Raw genomic sequence first — 18,309 nt, forward strand, 5'->3', positions numbered from 1 at the left:
CTGGGGGGGAAGCAGAGGGCTCTGCTGCCAGGCAGCCCCTGCTGCAGCCCAGAGCCCTGCAGGGCAGAGCCCCCAGCCCCGGTGGGCTGCTGGCCAGGGGTCCCCGTGCTGGGGATCTGCAGGAGGAGCCGCTCCGGGTCCGTCTCCGAGCGAGTGCTGGGGATCGGTGGCTGCCGATGAGGAGGTGAGGAGGGACCGGGCTGGAACGGGCACGGCGAGGAGGAGGGGTGAGGGGAGGAGGCAGAGCTGGCAGAGCTGCACCTCCCTGCCCCGGCTCCGGCCGGGCCCCTCTAGGACGTGCCGGGCTGGATGGGGAGCAGGCTGCCGAACTTAAAGTGCTGGATCACAGGAAACTTCTCCAGGCACTGCGGGAGGGCAGAGAGAGAGGGCTGAGTGCAGGGCACACTTCCACCTGGCACCAGCAGCAGAGCTGCATCCTGTCAGAGGCAGTGAGCCTGGGGCTCCCACTGCATTCCCACCAGGCTTCAGGCCAGGGGCTCCACAGCCCAGCTCCTCCCGGGCAGCCAGAGCCCTCTGCTTGCTGAAGCCCAGCCCCGGAGCAGCAGCAGCAGTGGCAGGTCTGTGCCAGCAGCTTTGAAGAGCTTCACCCTGCCACCACCTGGAGAGCTGCAGAACCCCCAGGGAAGAGCCACAAGGAGCTGCCCAGAGCTCATTCCAGAGACAAGTACCAGGGACTCTGCTACCATAGTCTGATGGGATCCTACCCCAACCAACCTCCCACCCCTGAATTCCCAGGCACCAGGGGCAGGCCTGCCACGAGCAGGGCACATCACCTCCAAAGCTCCCCAATGCTCCAAGCTGCTGCCAGCCCCTGCACAGCCACTTAAGAGAAGCCTGGGAGGGAGCTGTGCTGGCACCAGTGGCAGGGGGGACAGCAGTGAGTACTGCAGATGCTGACAGCAGGAAATGCCAGCTTAGAGAGCTGCAAGGAGCCCCATGGCAGACCAGCCTGGTATGGGCTCCAGCTGAAGAGGTTTCAGCACCAGTGGGCAGGTCACCAGTGGGGGTGCACACTGCCCTGGGGGCACATCACTGCCAGGCTCTCCCAGCCATGGATGTGGGGCAGGAGCTGGGGGTGACCACCACAGAGCACGTGGGATGCCAAGAGAGGACCCAAACAGCAGAGGAGGGAAAGCCAATGGCACTTGGATGGCCAGGGTGGGGTTTGCTCCATGCCTGGACTGATCTTTGAGGTCTTCTCCAACCAGAGGACTCTTCAAGGTGAAGCACCACGGCAGGGCCATGGGGCAGCAGCAGAGCAGGCTCTGGGGCCCCACGTTTCACACTAACAGCACCCCCAGGGTGGGGGCTTCCCTTCAGACCCCCCCAGCTCTCACAGCAGCTTCCAGCTCCAGGTTCCCCAGCAGGCAGAGCTCTGAGTGGGGGCAGGCCCGGGGGGGGCAGCCCAGGGGCACCCCCCGGGGGAGCAGGCAGCGCAGGGGGTGTGACCCCAGCCCTGCTTCTCCTCTTTGGAGCCTGGGAGGAGGAAAGCTGAGCTGGGGGCGGAAGGAGCCAGCGGGGCTGGGAGTGACACCTCCAGATTAGAGAGGTATGTGGCCTGGAACCCAAACACAGGATGTGCAGAGCAGAGGAAGGGCTGGGGGAGGGAGCCGGCCCCGGCTCGCAGTTAACCCCTGCTGTGCTGGCCCGAGCAGAGCTCTGCCACGGTCCAGCAGCAGCAGCAGCAGGGCTGCCCTGAGCACAGCCCCGGGGGCAGGGTCAGCTCCTTCAAGCACCACCCCTGCTCCTGCAGTGTCCTTGGCACAGCCAGTGCCTGCCCGCAGAGCCAGGATGGTGCTGTCCTGCCCAGCAAGAGATGCCTCCTGCAGCCATTCCTGTTCCCTCCCGAGGCCCAGTTCCTGTCCTGCTTCCTCAGGCTCAGTGCTGGCTTGAGCAGGAAGGAGATAAGGGAGAGCCGGAACTGCCCAGTTCCCCGGGTCAGGGCTCACAGGAAAGCTGCTGGGGCAGGTGGAGGGCTGCCAGGGCAGGGAGCTGGCTGTGGCCCATGGCAGGGCCAGGGGTCCTGGCCAGGGGAGGTGGTGGGGAGTGTTCAGCTGGCTCGGGGAAGGTGAGGTAAGATTTACACTGCCTCCAGCCTGGCAGGGCTGGGCTGGCAGCTGGACTTGATCCTAGAGGTCTTCTCCAACCTTAGTGACTCTCTGACACAGCTGTATGGGGACTAGGGCAGGTCAAGACATTGGCCATGGTTAGCTCTCCCCCACAGTTTAGAGACCTGCAACTTGCACTGTGGGAAGACAAGAAATGGCCAAACGCCAGGCAGGAGCCTTCCAGCCAAGGATCTGCCAAGGGCTCCCAACCCACCTTCTGCAAAAGGCAGCAACCAGCTGTGACCCTCTGGGCCCTCAGGCCAAGGAGCAGCAGGGCAGAGCTGTCCCACAGTACAGGGGAGGGGAGGAGGCCTGGGGCCCCCTGCCCGGGGCACTCACCTCAGCCTTGTACATGCGGATGAGGCCCTGGTTGACCTTGGACCAGGAGGGCACAGCACTGATGTTCCAGAGCTGGTTGGAGTGCTCAGCAAAGGGACCCGTCTTCATCTGCAAGAGAGGAGCAGAGAGCTGGGGGGGCACAGGGCTGGGGGGCAGCGCTGGGGCAGCAGGGCCAGCCAGGAAGCCAAGCCTCAGCAGTGACTCAGGCTCACATGTCTCCAAGCCAACATCCCCCCCAGCCCTGTGACCCACACAGACCCCTCCCTCCCCATGCTGCCTCCCGCTGCAGCCCTGGCAGCCCAGCTCCCCCTCCCCAACCCAATCCAGCCCCTTCCTCACCTCACCTCCCTTGAATGGCTGTGGTAAGAGCCCCACCTAAGCCCTTGTGCCCCCCAGCAGGGCCTGGCTCCACACTGTAGGCTCTCCCAGTGCAGCCCTTGGGCCTGCCAAGGAAATGACTCATTCCCATCCACAGCAGCAGGCAGCAGCAGCCAACACTGACCACTGCTGCTGCTCCGCTGGGCACACAGGGCACCACAGGCTGGCAGCAGCCCTGGGGGACACTACCCACCCCACACCTGCCTCTGGCAGAGGGCTCTGGAGGCAGGAGCAGCTCCAGTCCTGCTCTCCAAAGCGGCTCCCAAGCTGCCAGCTTGCAGCAGATGCTTCCCATGCTCTCTGTTTGGTTTTCTATGGCTTTGAATCCTCAGTGTCCCTCCTCCCAGGGAGAGGGTTTGGAGGAGGGAGAGCAGGGGGAGCTGCTGCCAGGGACAGTCACAGATCCCCTGGGCTGTTGTCTCTCCTCCTCCTCCCTGAACAAAACCAGACCCTCAGGGAGAAGAGGCAGGACAAGGCAGCCACTCTGAGCAAGCAAGTTCCCATGACATCAGAAACCACAAGGCCGGAGCTCAGGCTCCAAAGGAGCGTGGGGAGAGAGGAATCTCTTGGACTGCTGCTCTGGCCCGCAGGCTCCAGCAGCTAACCCCATGCCTGCATGGAGAGGCCTGGAGCCTCCAGAGCTACCTCTGCCCACTGCCAGTGCCAGCAGCACTGAGCCACCTGCTCTGGAACCACTGCTGCCCTCCTGCAGGGTCTGTGTGGCACCAGCCTGAAGCAGGGAAAGAAACAGAGAGCAGGGGGGAGCCCCAGACCCCTGCTGCCTGGGGCTGCAGCACAGGGGGCGATGGGTCCGGGGGCCTGCCCGTTGCTGGAAGGGCACCGATGCAGCCCCATTGGCCCTGGGTGGTTCTGGGGCTGGGGGCTGAGCATCCTCACTGCCTTCCACCATGCACTGCCGGGGTGAGGGTGGGCACAGAAAGCACAGCAGAGCATCAGGACCTGGCACCCGTGGGCACAGGGAGCTCAGCACCGGGCAGGCTGCTCACAGCCCCCACCCCTGGCACGGCAGCTTTGGGCACCAAACCCTCCCCTGGCAGTGCCACCACCACTTCTCACCACTGCCCAGCGAGGCTGGCACGGCCCCTGCCGCCGCTGCCTTGCGCACCCAGCGCGGGCCAGCTGCAGGGGAGGCACTGAAGGGGGCGGGGGTGGGCGAGGTAAAGCCGCGGGGCCCCGGCGCGTGCAAAACGGCGCGGGGAGAGGGGTGCGGCGGGGGACGTCGCGCGCGGTGAGTCACGGCCGCCATCTTGGGCAGGAAGTGAGTCCGGGCGCGGCCCCGCGGGAAGCCTTTGTGAGGCTCCTCCGGCCGTGCTCCGCCCCTGCCTCGCTGCCGGCGGCGACCCCCGCCTGCTCTCTCCCTACCTCCGCGTTTCGACGCAACAGCGCAGCTGAAATTCCTGCTGCCAGCCCTGGGGGCTGGGGTGCAGCTGGCACCCCCCTGCCGCACCCCCACACAGAGCCCTGCCCCCGCTGCCAGCGGTGGGCACACAGCCGCTCCCGCACCCTCCTCATCCTCACCCTCCTCATCCTCACCCCGCGGCGGGCAGGGTGGTGGCAGGGGCACAGCTCAGGCCCCAGCCAGCTCCTCTGCTCCAGAGCCAAACGTCCCGGCCCAGAGCTGCTGCAGGTGGGTTCAGCCTGGCCTTCAGCTCACCACCAGCTTCCAACAGGCAGGTGGCAAACCCCAGCACTGCACATCCACAGCCCTGAAACGTCATCCAGGGGCTGGGGAAGAGATCTGCTCCAGAGACTCCTCTCTGGGCTGGAAGAAAAGAACCTGCCTGGCTTGGAGCTTGCCAGAACAAAACCTGCTCTGGTGGTGCTGCGATGCTCCAGAGCCACCCTGGGAGCTGCTGCTGTTTGCTACGTGTTCAGGAGCCTGAAAGGAGAGCTGCTGCCAGCTGATGAGCTTGGAAGGGAGGAGTAATATCCTTCATTTTTTAAAGTCTTTAATCCCTTCTATCTTTTTTTCTGCTGTTTTGTTTGTCGATTTTGGAGCTGCCTCAGCCTCCTCTCTCATGGCAGTGAGACCCTTCCCCAGGCTCCCCAGGAGAGGAAAAGCCACGTTTGGAAAGCAAAAAAATCCACATCTGAAAAGCAAAAGCCTCACAAGACAGCAGCAGTGCTTGGGTGAGCAACAGGCAGGGTGCCTCCAGCAGCACTGAGCTGCACAAGCAGCATGGTGCTGTTTGTGCCCTGCATGCTGCTTCCCTACACAGCCATGGATGCATTTTTTACTGCTTTTAGCAGGTTTATGCCCTGCCTGCAGCTTCTTGGCTCCTGCTTTCCTGATCTCTTCTGGCAGGGCCTCTGCTGCCCGTGGCAGGATTTATCTCTGCATTAAGGGTTAAACCCCAAGAGGTGCCAAGCACCAACAAACCTGACACAGCTCTTCCTGGGGTCTGGGCCCAAGGCTCAGATGAGAATTCCCCACAGGAAAGGCTAAGCTCAGATTCTGAAGCCTCCTTCCTCATCTAATCACTGAACTAGAGAGGTGAGGAGGGAGAAAGCAAATAGAACAAAGGGGAAGAGCCACACTCTGCAGAATCCATCCCATCAACTCCCCTGCCAGGGACAGCAACTCCCTCTCCACAGCAGAGGTGTGGCTCTGGCTCTGCTCTCCCTGCCCAGGTCCTGCAGCATGGGGGTAGCAGAAGCATGGCCACATCCTCCTGCAGCTCCCTCACTCAGAAGCACTGCCCATGGCTGGCAACAAGCTGCACACCACCAGTCCCTCACCCTAGGGCCCTGCAGTGCTGGAGCAGAAGCATGGCCCTGGCAGTGCTGCCAGCTGGGTGAATCTCAGCTCCATCTCTGCTCTACACCATCTGCAGATCAGGCAACATGCAATGGGCAACTTTTCTGGTGAAATATGGAGGGGATCAAGCTGCACAGGGTTTTGGGAGCCAGCCCTAGGCAAGGGGAGGCTCAGGGTCTGCCAGGCAGCACCCAGGAGGTTATCTTGGCAAGCCCTGGGGTTCTGCAGCTCCTGCCTCACCTTCCTGGTGCACTTCTCCAGCCCAGCTCCCACTGACTGCTCCCAGTGATGGTCCAAGGTTGTTTGGTCTTGGTGCAGCTCCCTCCAGCTGCAACCCACAGCCCCTCTGGCTCAGGCACATGACTCTCTCAACAGCTCTGCCTCACCTCCTGCAAGGAGAGCACCTCAGACATGCCACAGGGGCTCAGCCATACAGCTCCAGGGAAGCAAACCAACCAGGAAGAGAAAACCACAGCCTGAGTCCAGTATCTAATGTCAAGAGAACTGCCCTGTGGGGACAACCCCTCCAGCCCTCACCTCTGTGATGAAGAGGATGCACTCCAGGAACATGAAGTCCTTGTGGTTTTCATTTACCACCTTCTCATCAACGAAGTGTCGAGGCTCCAGGTGGGGATGGTCTAGAAAGAATAAGAGACAGCAGGGAGTAACCTGTGTGGCACCCTCCTTCTGAGCTCTCACCCTGCCCCTCTTCCAGAGGTGGGATCCCCCCCAGCAGAGCTCCTCAGCAGTCAGCACAGAGCTGCTCCCTTCCTCCTCCTCTCTCACTCCAGTGCCTCAGCAGGGAGAGCACCCAGTGAGCTCTCCAGGGCAGCACCAAAGCCAGGACTCTCCTGATACAAAGCTTGTGACCACTGCCACAGAGACAGAGGCAGTGGCCAAGGAAGCCTCCTGCCCCCCAGCTTCAGCAACCAGCTCTGTCTGCAAAGCTGAGGAAGAAAACAACCCCCAAGCAAACTCTTCTGCACCATTAGACACAGACCTGCTGCATTTAAATTTCAGTCAGACCCAAGCCCCAGCCAGCCAGGGCAGGGGCAGGCTGGGACATGAGCAGGGTTTGTTGGTACCTATCAGCTGGGAGCTGCCCCATATGAAAGGCAGGAACTGGAAGTCATCCAAGCCCCACACGCCCTGGCTGCCAGCAGGTTCCATCCTGTAGGTCTTCTGAAGCTTTCGCATCACTTCGAGGTACCTGAGAGCAAAGGGAGGAGGAGGAGTAAAGAGAAGGTCTCCTCCTGCCTGCACTGACAGGAGGGCAAGAACAACCACTCTGGAGGACACAGTTTGCAAGCAGGATCCCAAACACAGCACATGGAAGACATCTGCAGCAGCCTGCTGGCACCCAGAGGAGCAAACACCAGCATGGGGCTTGCTTGGTCTGCACCAAGGCTTTGCTCTCCTTCCAACTTCCAGAGGAGCTCAGGAAGCTTCCACCTTACAGCAGCTTCTGCTTTCCATGTGGAAAATGAAAGCTGGAAGCTGCTGAAGGGAACCATTCCCATGGCACTGAGCAGTGACACTGCTGGGGTTATACCCCTGGGCTCCAAACAGCCACTCCACCACTTCCATCCCTGCCAATCCCTCCTGTGGAAGCACCTCTAGAGCAGTGGGGAGGCTGCCAGCTACAGAGAGCTCCTGTTTGCAGTGCCTGCAGCAATGGTGGATCCTCTGCTCATAGCTCACTGCACTTCACCCACAGCCCTGCAGAGCTCAGCACTGCTCCCCAGCTCCAGGGACGTTCCAGGCAGGCACTGGAGCCCCTGCCAGCCACGCTGCTGTCACCTCTTCTGGGAGGCAGCTAGAGTGGGTCAGTGGAGAGCCCACTGAGGGCTGTTTGCCTCCCACCTGGGTCTGAATTTGTCTCCAGCTTTCCCATTCTGCCCTTCAGCCCCTCCCTCCTCACTCACAGCTCTGCAGAAGGCCCTGGACTTGCCCAGCTCACCCCCCTGGAGATAACTCTTTGGGGCCACTTCTCACTGCCAGCGGTTGGGGGTGAGCAGGAGAAAGGGACACAGCCACCCAGCAGGGCACAGGCAGCCACTTCTCACACCTCAGCCAGCTGGCAGGGGACACTGCCAGGGAGCAGACCTGCAGAAGCCAAGGCCTGCAGCCCTTTCCCCCTCTTCAGTCACCTGTTGAAGACCCTGAAGACGATGGCCAGTTGGTCGTCCAGGCGCAGCACCCCCAGCTTGCACAGGCAGCACAGGAAGGCTGCAAAGGCAGCTTCGTGCCCTGGAGGCAGAAGACAGGAAGAGACCTGGCACTGGTGCCCCTGGGCTGCAGGGCAGCCTTGGTGTGGGCACCACAGCACTGCCAGTCCCACCTCACCAGCCCCAAGCCCCCTGCCCCTGTTAATGCCATGAGCTGGCAATAGTCCATCCCCAGGCAGTCCCCAGCTTCTAGACATGCAGGAGGGGCAAAGGAAAAGCAGCTGCAGGCAGGCTGGGAGCAAGGCAGGGCCCTTCCCAGGAGCCTGGCACAGCATGGGAAGTAGAGCACCACAGGGGATGTGAGAGAACCTCACACCTGCAAGCAAAGAGATTTCCTCCTGCTCCCAAAACAGCTCCATGCTGGAAGGAGGCAGATCCCAGGACACTGCTGGGAACAACCTGTCCCAGCAGGCAGTGGGACCTCAGGCTGAGCTTCAGCAGCCTGGTCCTGCAGCCAGCAGCAGGGACAGGACATGAGCAGCAAAGCAGACATGGCCCTTGTGAAGGCAGCACTGCAGGAGGGGCAGCAGCAGGGCAGCAGTGGCAGAGCACTCATGGGCCAGCCCCTGTGCCGGGACAGCCGGGAGGGGAGGCAGGGCCCGATCCCAGCCCATCCCAGCCGATCCCAGCCGGACCGAGGCAGGCAGCAGCAGGGTCCTTCCCCAGGCCAATATCTCCCCCTGCTGCCAGCCAGCCGCAGCTCTGCTGCCAGCCTCGGCACAGCCTGCAGCCTCCTGCCCTGCCTCCTGCCCACCTGAAGCACCCCCAGCACCCTGCCGCTGAGCACAGCTGCCCTGCAGGCAGAGCAGGCCAGGAGAAGCTTCTGGGTTTGGCTCTAAGTGAAGCCAGTGTGGTTACTTCATCCTGCAATCCCCAGGGCCTGCTGAGGTGCTGACATGGTTCAAGTAGCCCAGGACAGGAGGAAAATCCTTCTGCCTTCAGCTCCCAAAGTCCTTTGTAGGCACTGATGTCACTTGTAGGGAGCACCAGGACACCTCCCAGTGCCCAGGAGCTTGGTTCTCACTTGAGTTCCAGTTTCAGGACTTTCTCCATGCTGCACCTGGCCAGGCAGCTCCTGCAGCTTGGCTCACAGCTCCTTGGCTGAGATGTGATGGGGGTGTCACAGCCCAGCCCTGCTCCTGGCCATAGGTCTCCCCAAGCCCACCCTAGACACAGGGGTGAGGAGGCCCCAGAATGGAAGGGTTTGTGTCAGGCTGGCACCAAAAGCAGTGTCAAGGAGAGCTGTAGGAGAGCAGCAGGAGGGCCCTGGGTACCTGTGCCGTAGTCGATGCGAGTCGAGTTCCCCACAGACTCCTTCAGGTACACAGCCACCTCCGGGGCAGCAGCTGCCAGCTGCTTGGGGAGCACTGTGGCCACCAACTTCTCTGCTTCCTGAAAGACACAGCCCCCCCCTTGGGTGAGTGTGGGTCTGTCGCAGCCCCCAGAGCAAGCCACTCTCTGCTGCAGAGTGGGAGCTGCCATGGGGCACCCCTGCAGCGGCCAGAGCCAGCATGGCAGAGGAGCAGGATCCTGCTGGAGGCACCTCCAGAGATGCAGCAGCTGAGGGGGAGCTGGGCCTGGCACCTACCCTGGCCACATGCATCCTATGGGGAACAGCTTCAGCATCCAACTGCATCACCCCAGCCACCCACTGAGTATCTCCAGAATAAGAGCTTTAGTGGAGCAGCAGAGCCACAGCAAGGTCACTGCTGCTGGGACTGTGCCTGAGACACCTCCAGAGCTCTGAGCAGGGCAAGTGACAGAGCTGAGCTGTTCCACATCCTGCCTCGGGCTCTGTGTCACCATCAACTGGCAGCCCCAGGGGGCATTTGCAAAGCAAGGTTGTCCTTGGGCTTGGAGAGCCCTCATGGCTCATCCAGGACCTGCAGCCCCAGCCAAGAGCATTGGCACAGCCCAGGTGAGGAGGGGACAGCAGCAGCTCAGGGCTCGGTGATGCACATCCAGAGGTGGATCCTTCACAGCTCATCTGAGCAATTCCCCTGGGGCTGTTGGCTGCCACACACCATGCAGCCCCTCTGCTGGTCCCCTGGGCATGGTGCCCCCCTGCAGCTCACCTGGTCCAGCCTGGCATACCAGGTCCTGAAGGCCTTGTTCCCAAAACGTGAGGGCTGGTCCACAGGGGGGGTCTCATCAATCCACCTGTCCAGGGTGTTGAGCAGAGCCAGCAGCTTCTCAATGGCCTGCAGGGAAAAGGTCACACCAGGCACAGCAGTGCCTCAGCCTGCAGCACCTCTGCCCAGGGATGTGCCAACCCTCCCTGACATGCAGAGGTGACAGGAAGGGTGCCCAGCTGCCCACAGCCTTTCAGGAGAAGCTGAATTCAGCTGCAAGCCAGAGCCACCTCTCCTGGAGCCATGCTGGAAGGAGGAGGTGAGGAACCTGCCTAGGATGTGCTGGAGGAGGCACTGCCCTGGCCCTGGAGAGGAGAGGGGCAGCAGGTGGCACAGTACCATGTCTCAGGCTGTGCTGAGCAGCAGGGGCACAGCTATGCCCCACACACCAAGAGGCAACCCCATGGGCAGCACTTGGAGCAGCTCCAAGCAGCTGCAGGAGGCTCTGCCCACAGCCAGCCAGGCCTGCCAGGGGCTCTGGGCTCCTCCTAGCAGCCGTGCAGCTGGGCAGGCCCCGGGCAAGGCAGGCTCCTGGGGCTCCAGAGGGGATTCCTGCTTCAAGGGGGCAGAGGACAGCACAGGCAGTGCTGGTTTGACTTTGCTGGAGGCACCAAGCCTGTGAAGCTGGAGGTCTCCTGGGCTGGTCTTCAACTCCTCAGCTCCTGCTGGCAGCAAACAGCCAAGCCCAGCAAGTTTCCAGCCCTTGAAGTGCCACTGGCAGGGGGTGGGCAGAGGGTTGGGCATGGCAGAGCCCCTCCGCTGCTGACCCTGCTGCAGACTGCTCCCCTGAGGCTCTCCTGGCAGACAGCCCCCATGGACAGCAGCTCCCTGGTGCCATGCTGAGGACACAGTGGGGTCAGCCTGCAGGCAGGGGGATCAGCAGGGCAGGAAGCCCCTCACCCACAGGGCCAGGTGAGGGCCTGGCATAGAGGACAAGACCTGAGCACGCCAGGAACATGAAAGATCCAAGTGCCAAGGGACGAGGAGGGACAGAAGCTGAGAGTGCCCTGGGGAGGCTGCAGACTCACACACCAGTGCTCCAGATCTGGGGGGGGTTGGGGCAGTGTGACCCTCTCTGTGCCAGCTCTGGCCCTGCTCTGCCCCTTCCCAGCTGCTGCATGCCCCTCCAGTTAGGCACCAGTGTGCCCAGCACTGAGCTGCACTCAGGACCTGGCAGGTGCTGGTGAGGTACCTGTGGCACCGCACCCCGGAGCCCTCCCTGCCAGGGCTGGGTGCTGCCAGCACAAACGCTGGGCAAGGGCTGGCTCCTTCCCCCCACATCTGCTCCTGGGCTTTGGGGAGCCAGGCTCCAACCTCCCCTTCCCCACTGGCTGGGTTCAGAGGGCTTGCAAAGCCTGACCCCGGGCAGGGCTGGGCCGGGCAGGGCTCAGCTGCTGCAGCAATGAGCAATGGAAGCACCGCAGCTGGGGCTCGGGGCCCTTCCAACAGCGGTGGCTGAAGGAGGGAGGCAGCTTCCCATTGCCCTGCAGGGGAAAGTTGTCCATGCAGGGCTGACCTCAGCAGGGGAGGAAGGGGAGGAGGAAGAGCAGAGCCCAGGGCAAACAGGCAGCAGCAGCACTGCAGCCCTGTTGTGCCTGGCTGGGATTTTAGCTCTATTTTTGCTTTACCTTCCCAGGGATCAAAGCAAGGGCAGCCTCCCCCCCAGGTCCCTCTGATCTCCTCGTTGTGCTGATTTTGCATCCCCTTGACCCTGAGTCTGCCACTGGTCCCAAAGGCAAAGCACAGAGCTTCTTGTAGAGCAGGGACCTGTCAGCATCTCTCCAGAGCAGGAGCTAGGCAGGCAAAGGTGCTGAGAAGGCACCATGGCAGCCAAAGCCTGCCCCTGTGGGCTCCTCAGAGGGGCAGCTGCTAAAATCAGAGTATTTTCTGCTTCCCACACTTCCCTCCTGCAAGCAGAGCAAGCTGCAGGGCCAGGCAGATTCCCCCCATGCAGTCCTCTGCTCCCTCCCTGGCCAGCAGCAACCTGCCCCTTGCTGCTCTGCTCCCCTGGGTGGAAGCCACAGCCCTGACAGGTGCTGCAGGACCCCCATGCAGCTCTCCTTGAAGGAGGAGGAGGAGGCAGGTCACAGCCTTCATTCAAACAGGCTCCTGCCACACAGCCTGCACTGGAGCCCTGAACAGCAGCTCAGCTATCACTGCCTGTCAGGTGCCTCCAGCAAACCCCCAGACTGCTCCAACAATCCTTCAGCAGGAGCAGAGCAAAGCTCAGCAGGTCCCAGCAGGGGGTCAGCCCCCAAAGGATCCAGCAGCCAGCCTGGGGCCCACCCTGGCTGCTCTAGAAGCACAGAGCTGCCCCTGCAGAGCACAGCAGGAGACACTTTTGCTGTGCCCTGGCAAAGCACCAGCAGCCAGCCGTGGTGAGGAAGGCTTCCAGCAGGTCACCTGCCAGAGGAAGGTGCCCAGCACTGCTCAGGGAGGGAGATGGAGCTGGCACAAAGCACAGCAAGAGCAACAGCAAAGGAGAAGAAAGCAGAGCAGAGATGCAAGCAGAGGCCACGAGGGGCTGAGCCTTTAAAAGCAGAGCTAAGCAGTTTGATCTACAAAGGAGCCCTGAGAAAGGCAACCTCAGCAAGGAGCCCCTGGGGATGCTCCAGCTGTGCTCCAGCCACAGGCTGCTGGTCTCCTGGCTGCCAGGGGAGTGGGACACAGGACAGGGCCCCTGCCACTGCCTGGGCACTCAGGATCCTGCCTCTGGTTTGTCCCTTGTACTGGGACCCTGCAGGGAAAACATCCAAGACAGATCTGCTGCAGGGATGCAGCTTTTGCTAGAGCTGACAGCTCAGAGGGGCTGGCAGCAAAGGGGCTTCCACCCCCTTGCTTTTGCTCATTTTCAGTGTTTTGTTTCCCTGGAACTGCTCTGTGAATGGTTGGGAACCAGAGAGATCCTGACAGGGACAAAGATCAGAGGTGAAAGCCAGCAGCAGAAAGGCAGAACAGCCTTTGGCAGCAGTTTCTGCTGACCTGGAGGAACAAAAGGTGGACACAAAGCCTGCTAGGGAGGGACTCATTATCCCTGATCCCCACCAGGAGCCACAGGCAAGCTCCTCATTCCCACACTGCCTCCTGGAAGGGAGGGCTGGAGTCAAGCTGCCAGCTTCAGACATGAATGCCCAGGTTAGAGATCACCTCTGCTGCCTTCCCACCCCAAATGGAGCTATGGCCACACAGACTGTTCCCCACTCTGGATCCCTCTGGACTGTTCCTAACTCTCCTGCACAGCCAGAATGAGTTTCAGCAGTGAAAATGTACCCAGGAACCTCTCTGCAGTGTGCAACACAGAGTGAGGCTGGTGGCCACCATGTGCCCTGCAAGCCATGGCAGCACCCAGGGGGACCTCCTGCCAGTGGTGAGCATGGCTGAGGCCTGGCAGGAGCACCAGTGAGGGACATCTGCCCTTCCCCCTAGCTCCAAATGGTCTCCACAGCTCCCTTGGTGAGACAGCCCCAGCCAGTGACCTGCCTCCAGCTCCACACAGCCCCACCAGGGCCTTGCCCCTGGCCCTGCAGTGAGATCCCTTGGGGTTTCCACACCTTGCCCAGCTCAGCCACAGCATGGGCTGAGGTCTGTGCTGCAGTGAGGATGCCAGGGACAGGAGAAAGTCCCCCAGAGGTCAGAGGGAGAACAGCAATGGGACAGAGCTCAGCCTTTTGCCTGCAGCCAGGAGGCCACACCACATCCTCACAGCACCACTGCTGGAAGCCAGACTGAAACCAGGCATCAGACGGGTCCCTTCCACACCCTCCTTTGCACCAGCAGCTCTTGTCCACTTGTAACTTGCTTGGTTTCCCATCCAGCAGGCACAGGCAGAGCCTCTGTGTCCTGCAGGCTGACATCTGCATCCCCAAGCAGAGCCCAGCTGCATTTATTGCCCCTGGCTGCCAGAGGAGCTGCCAGAGGAGCTGCCAGCTCAAGCTAGGAGATGTCCACTGCAGAGACAGAAAAAAACAAAAAGGCAGGAAAGGAGGAACAAAGGGATCCAAAGTGTTCTCCTACCTCTGACACCTTGTGTTCACAGGAGAGCTTCTTGCCCCTGACCCCTTCGTTGAGTGTCAGGATGAAGCCCATGTAGTCTGCGTACGCCTGCAACACAGCACAGCCAGGCTGAGCCTTGCCCAGCACAGCTCTGCCCTCCTGAGCCAGCCAGGAAGCAGGGCCTGCTGCTCTGGGCAGGTGCAGATGGCACTGAGAGCCCTGCAGCACTGTCAGAGTTACAGAGCAGAACGCTAGACCACGCTTGTGCTGCCCCCCAAATCTTTCCCTTCACTCCCTGCCCCTCAGCTGTGCTCAGCCACCCCTGCACTGCTGCTCCCAGGCCTGCTCTGCCATCTCTCCTTTCCTCCTCCTGTTCTCCCATGCTCCTGCAGGATGCAGCAGTGGGAGACAGCCCAGGCCCCTCAGCACTCTGCTGAGCACCATCCCCAGTGCAGCTGCCCAGCTCTAAGACTTTGAAGTTGCCAGACTGGCACACTGCCACCTGCCTGGCAGAGAAATCCTGGCCAGGAGCAAGGCCTTCAGCACAAGAGACTCAGCTGCACCCAGAGCTCTGCTTGGGACCTGGATACAGCTGCAGTTTCTCTTCAGGCCTCATGTATCAGTCACCAAGTGGGAACTTGCTCCTGAGAGATGGGACAGGCCTGGGCTGCCACCCCCAGCCCCACAGGCAGGGAGGGGAGAACCTGCCTGTTCCACCAGCTCCACACATGCTGCAAACAACAATTCTCCAGGACCTCAAGCCTTGGCTCCAGAGCTCTCTCCAGCACAGCAAGGTGGGAAGACCCCAGGGACCGACCCAGCCTGATGCTTTCAGAGGGCCAGGCAGCAGGAGCTGAATTCCACAGCCCTGGGTAACCCAGGCCTGGTACCAGGTGTAGGTCAGGCAGCAGGAAACAGTCCCCAGCACCTCCTTGAGCTTCTTGGGAGGCAGCAGTCATCCTCTGGACCATCTCTGGTCATCCTCAGCCCCTGGCCTCTCCCTGCCTCATTCCTTTGCAGAGCATTTGGCTGCCAGACTCCCTCCTCCCTGCCAGGTCGTTTCCCTCCAGACACAAATGAATTCACTTCCACTGCCTGCCCCAACCTGCTCTGCCTGCCCCAACCTGCTCCAGAACAGGCCTGGCTGCAGCCCCCAAGCAGCCTGCCCAGAGCCGTACCTGGGAGCGCTTCCACTTGGCCATGTCGGAAACCACATTGATCTCCTTCTTGGGGATCATGAAGCTCTGCTGGAGGGGAGGAGCCTCCTCCTCAGAGGTGCCTGGGAGATGAAAAAAGAGAGGTAAAATAGAGGCAGTGGAGAAGAAGAAATCCTCTGTCTTCCCTCTTTGGAAATCACTCACTTCTCAGGAGGCAGAGGGCAAACAAACCCATCCCAGGCTGTGCCATTGCCTCACCAAGCCTGATCCCTACAGAGTACACTCCTGGGGACACTGCAAGGCTTCAGAGGGTGGCATCAGGTGGCCTCAGTGTTTGTTCTCACCACTGAAGCTGCATTTCCCAGCCAGGCAGCCAGGCTGGCACCAGGAGATAACAATGACAGCATCCAGCTGGTTTGATTCCACAAGCCTCAGGTGGGGCTGGAACACTGAGTCTTGCTTGTAGGGATCAGCCTGAACTGCCTCTCTCTAAAGGGGACACCTCCTGTAGACACAGAGCTGCAGCCATGCAGCAGATGGCAGCCCGGAGCCACAGCTGCAGGCTGGAAGATCGCTGCAGAGCTCTGGGAGGGCCCCGGGTGGCAGAGCCCCAGCTTGGGTATTTCACACAAAGGCATTGCAGGGACTCTTCCCCGGATCCCAGCCAAGGCCCCAGCCCTGCTCCTGCCCCAGACTCTGCAGAGTTCTGCTCTCAGGAGCTGTCTGGGCTGGGGCATAGGAGCAGAAGCAACCTGTGGCACTGGAGGGGCTCTGAGCTTTGCTCCTGAAGTGTGGCGAGAGGCAGGGAGGGGAGCGAGAGGCAGCGAGGGGAGCGAGAGGCAGCGAGGGGAGCGAGAGGCAGCGAGGGGAGCGAGAGGCAGCGAGGGGAGCGAGAGGCAGCGAGGGGAGCGAGAGGCAGCGAGGGGAGCGAGAGGCAGGGAGGGGAGCGAGAGGCAGGGAGGGGAGCGAGAGGCAGGGAGGGGAGCGAGAGGCAGGGAGGGGAGCGAGAGGCAGGGAGGGGGGCGAGAGGCAGCGAGGGGAGCGAGAGGCAGCGAGGGGAGCGAGAGGCAGCGAGGGGGGCGAGAGGCAGCGAGGGGGGCGAGAGGCAGGGAGGGGGCGAGAGGCAGGGAGGGGGGCGAGAGGCAGGGAGGGGGGCGAGAGGCAGGGAGGGGGGCGAGAGGCAGGGAGGGGGGCGAGAGGCAGGGAGGGGAGCGAGAGGCAGGGAGGGGAGCGAGAGGCAGGGAGGGGAGCGAGAGGCAGGGAGGGGAGCGAGAGGCAGGGAGAGGGGCGAGAGGCAGGGAGAGGGGCGAGGGCCAGGGAGCAGCCCCTCCAAGGGACCTGGGTGCTGATTCTGTTGGACTCACCCAGCTCAGCTTCCTAATCCCAGAGAACCTGGAGGCTTTTCCCCAGCCCAGCCGCCCTGGCAGCACTTTGGCACAGCACAGCGAGCTCAGGCACTGCCTCCCCAGCACCCCCCAGACCTGACACCAGCTGCACTGACACAGCAAACCCAGCCCAGAGCTCCAGCAGCCTCCCTGCAGCAGGCAGAGCAGTGATAAAGGAGCCCAAAGCCCCAGAGACCACGCAGAGGTGCCACAGCCCTGTCCCATCACTTCAGAAAGTGACCTCCCTGCCTTCCCAGCTCCCCACCACAGGTCAGGTACAGCCTCCTCACCTGCCCCTGGTGTAACAGCCTTGGGCTCATTCCTGTGTCTGAGTCACAGCAAAACCTCCAGGCACGAGGATGAGAGGAACAGCACAGGAGGAGCTGACACTGAGGACACGGAGCCACTCCTCTGGAAGCTGCTCACAGCACTCACTGGTGCCACACTGAGCAGCTCTTAAAAGAGCATAAAACAAACCCCCAGTGGAGCCCTCCAGAGCTCTGCTGTGAGGAGGCAAACCCAGAGCTGAGCTCTCACAATGATGATGCAGAAAGAGCAGAGAGGCAGCCAGGGCAGTGCCCTGGAGCAGGGGTCGAGGCAACAGCCCAAGCTCTGTCCCATCACAGAACTTGTTTCATCTTTCTGCATTTGTTCCTCAGCTGTCATTTCAGTCACACTTTCTGTACTTCCTCCCGGGGGGAGCTCAGGGATGCCCCAGGGAGGCAGCAGGGAAGTGTGAGGGTTGCAATGCTATACAAGAACAAAAGCCCAGGCTCAGGGACGTGACTGAGACAGGAGCAGGAGGGGCTGGGAGTGTGATGGACAAAAAAGACACTTCCAGTCTGACTCCTCAGGTGTGGGGAGGGGGAACCAAACTCAGCCGAGAGATGGACTTTATACATCAGCGAAAAGATGAAACAGCTCCCATCTCAGCAAGGGGAAACTGAGTCACGACCAAGGGGCTGCAGGTGCCAGGGAGCCCCAATGCTCCGGCAGCCAACTCCTAACCGCCAGACCCGCACTCGGGAACTCCCCGAGCCCGATCCCTGCCGCGAGGTGCAGACCCCTCCGGGAGCACCAACCATGCCCTTGCCGCCTCGGGGACCAGACCCTGACCGTGCCGGGAGGTTACGGCCGGAGCCCGGAGCGGGGCCGAGGGGCCGCCGGGGCTCCCAGCCCGGCCGAGGGTCAGGGGGCTCCAGGGCCCTTGATACCCTCAGCAAAGCCTTTCCGCACCTCACCCCACCCCGCACCCGGGCGCTCGTTGCCATTGCTCCACCGCAGCCTGGGGTTCCGACCCTGCGCCCCAGGAACCCCGTGTAGCATGAGGCCCACACCCCCCCATTGCACTACGGGCCCAGCACCCCGCGCCCGAGGACACCCCTCTAGGGACCCCAGCGCAGCCCCTAGCCCAGAAGGCGCCGGAGCGGCGCTCGGCCCAGCCGTGCCCTGTGGCCCCTCACCTGCCCGCCGCTCGCTTTCTGCCATCTTCCCGGAGCCCGGCCGCCGCCACCCCTCACCTCTCACCTCCCACCTCCGGACACGCCGAGGCCGCCAGCGGCCATCTTTGAACAGGGCACTCTGCCCGGCCTTGTCGCTCCCGGAGCTGTCAACATGCAGCGTGGACCCTCCCGACCACCGTCGTGGCCCACGTCGCCATACTTGTGGGGAGCACCGCCTCTTCTGTTCGTACAGGGACGCGGGGCACTGCGGCGCCGTCAGTGAACGGGTGAGCGCGGACGGGAAAGGAAGATCCTCAGCAGCTCCGGGAGAAGGCAGCTGAGGGAGG

The 18,309-nt window shown here is 62.0% G+C and overlaps 1 protein-coding gene across 1 annotated transcript; it reads right to left on the bottom strand.

Moving 5' to 3' along the window:
- Positions 1–290: 290 nt before the first annotated feature.
- PTPA (protein phosphatase 2 phosphatase activator) lies at positions 291–18,008 on the bottom strand. The gene is made up of 10 exons (XM_054393331.1): positions 17,984–18,008; positions 15,157–15,257; positions 14,000–14,086; positions 9,929–10,054; positions 9,128–9,245; positions 7,776–7,875; positions 6,711–6,835; positions 6,163–6,263; positions 2,469–2,576; positions 291–365 (listed from the first exon to the last, which is right to left on the bottom strand). Exons 1-10 carry the CDS (start codon positions 18,006–18,008, stop codon positions 291–293), a joined length of 966 nt encoding a protein of 321 aa, XP_054249306.1.
- Between the last annotated feature and the right edge of the window lie 301 nt (positions 18,009–18,309).

This window comes from Indicator indicator, chromosome 28, assembly GCF_027791375.1.
Source record: "Indicator indicator isolate 239-I01 chromosome 28, UM_Iind_1.1, whole genome shotgun sequence".
NCBI classification, from domain to species: domain Eukaryota; kingdom Metazoa; phylum Chordata; class Aves; order Piciformes; family Indicatoridae; genus Indicator; species Indicator indicator.

Excerpts from the sequence above, each read along its gene's own strand:
- PTPA (XM_054393331.1), bottom strand. The coding sequence starts at position 18,008 with ATGGCAGAAAGCGAGCGGCGGGCAG. Across the intron at positions 6,264-6,710 it reads GGGCAGCTCCCAGCTGATAG|ACCATCCCCACCTGGAGCCT; the intron begins GTACCAACAAAC and ends TATTCTTTCTAG. Across the intron at positions 2,577-6,162 it reads GCATCCTCTTCATCACAGAG|ATGAAGACGGGTCCCTTTGC; the intron begins GTGAGGGCTGGA and ends CCTCTCTTGCAG.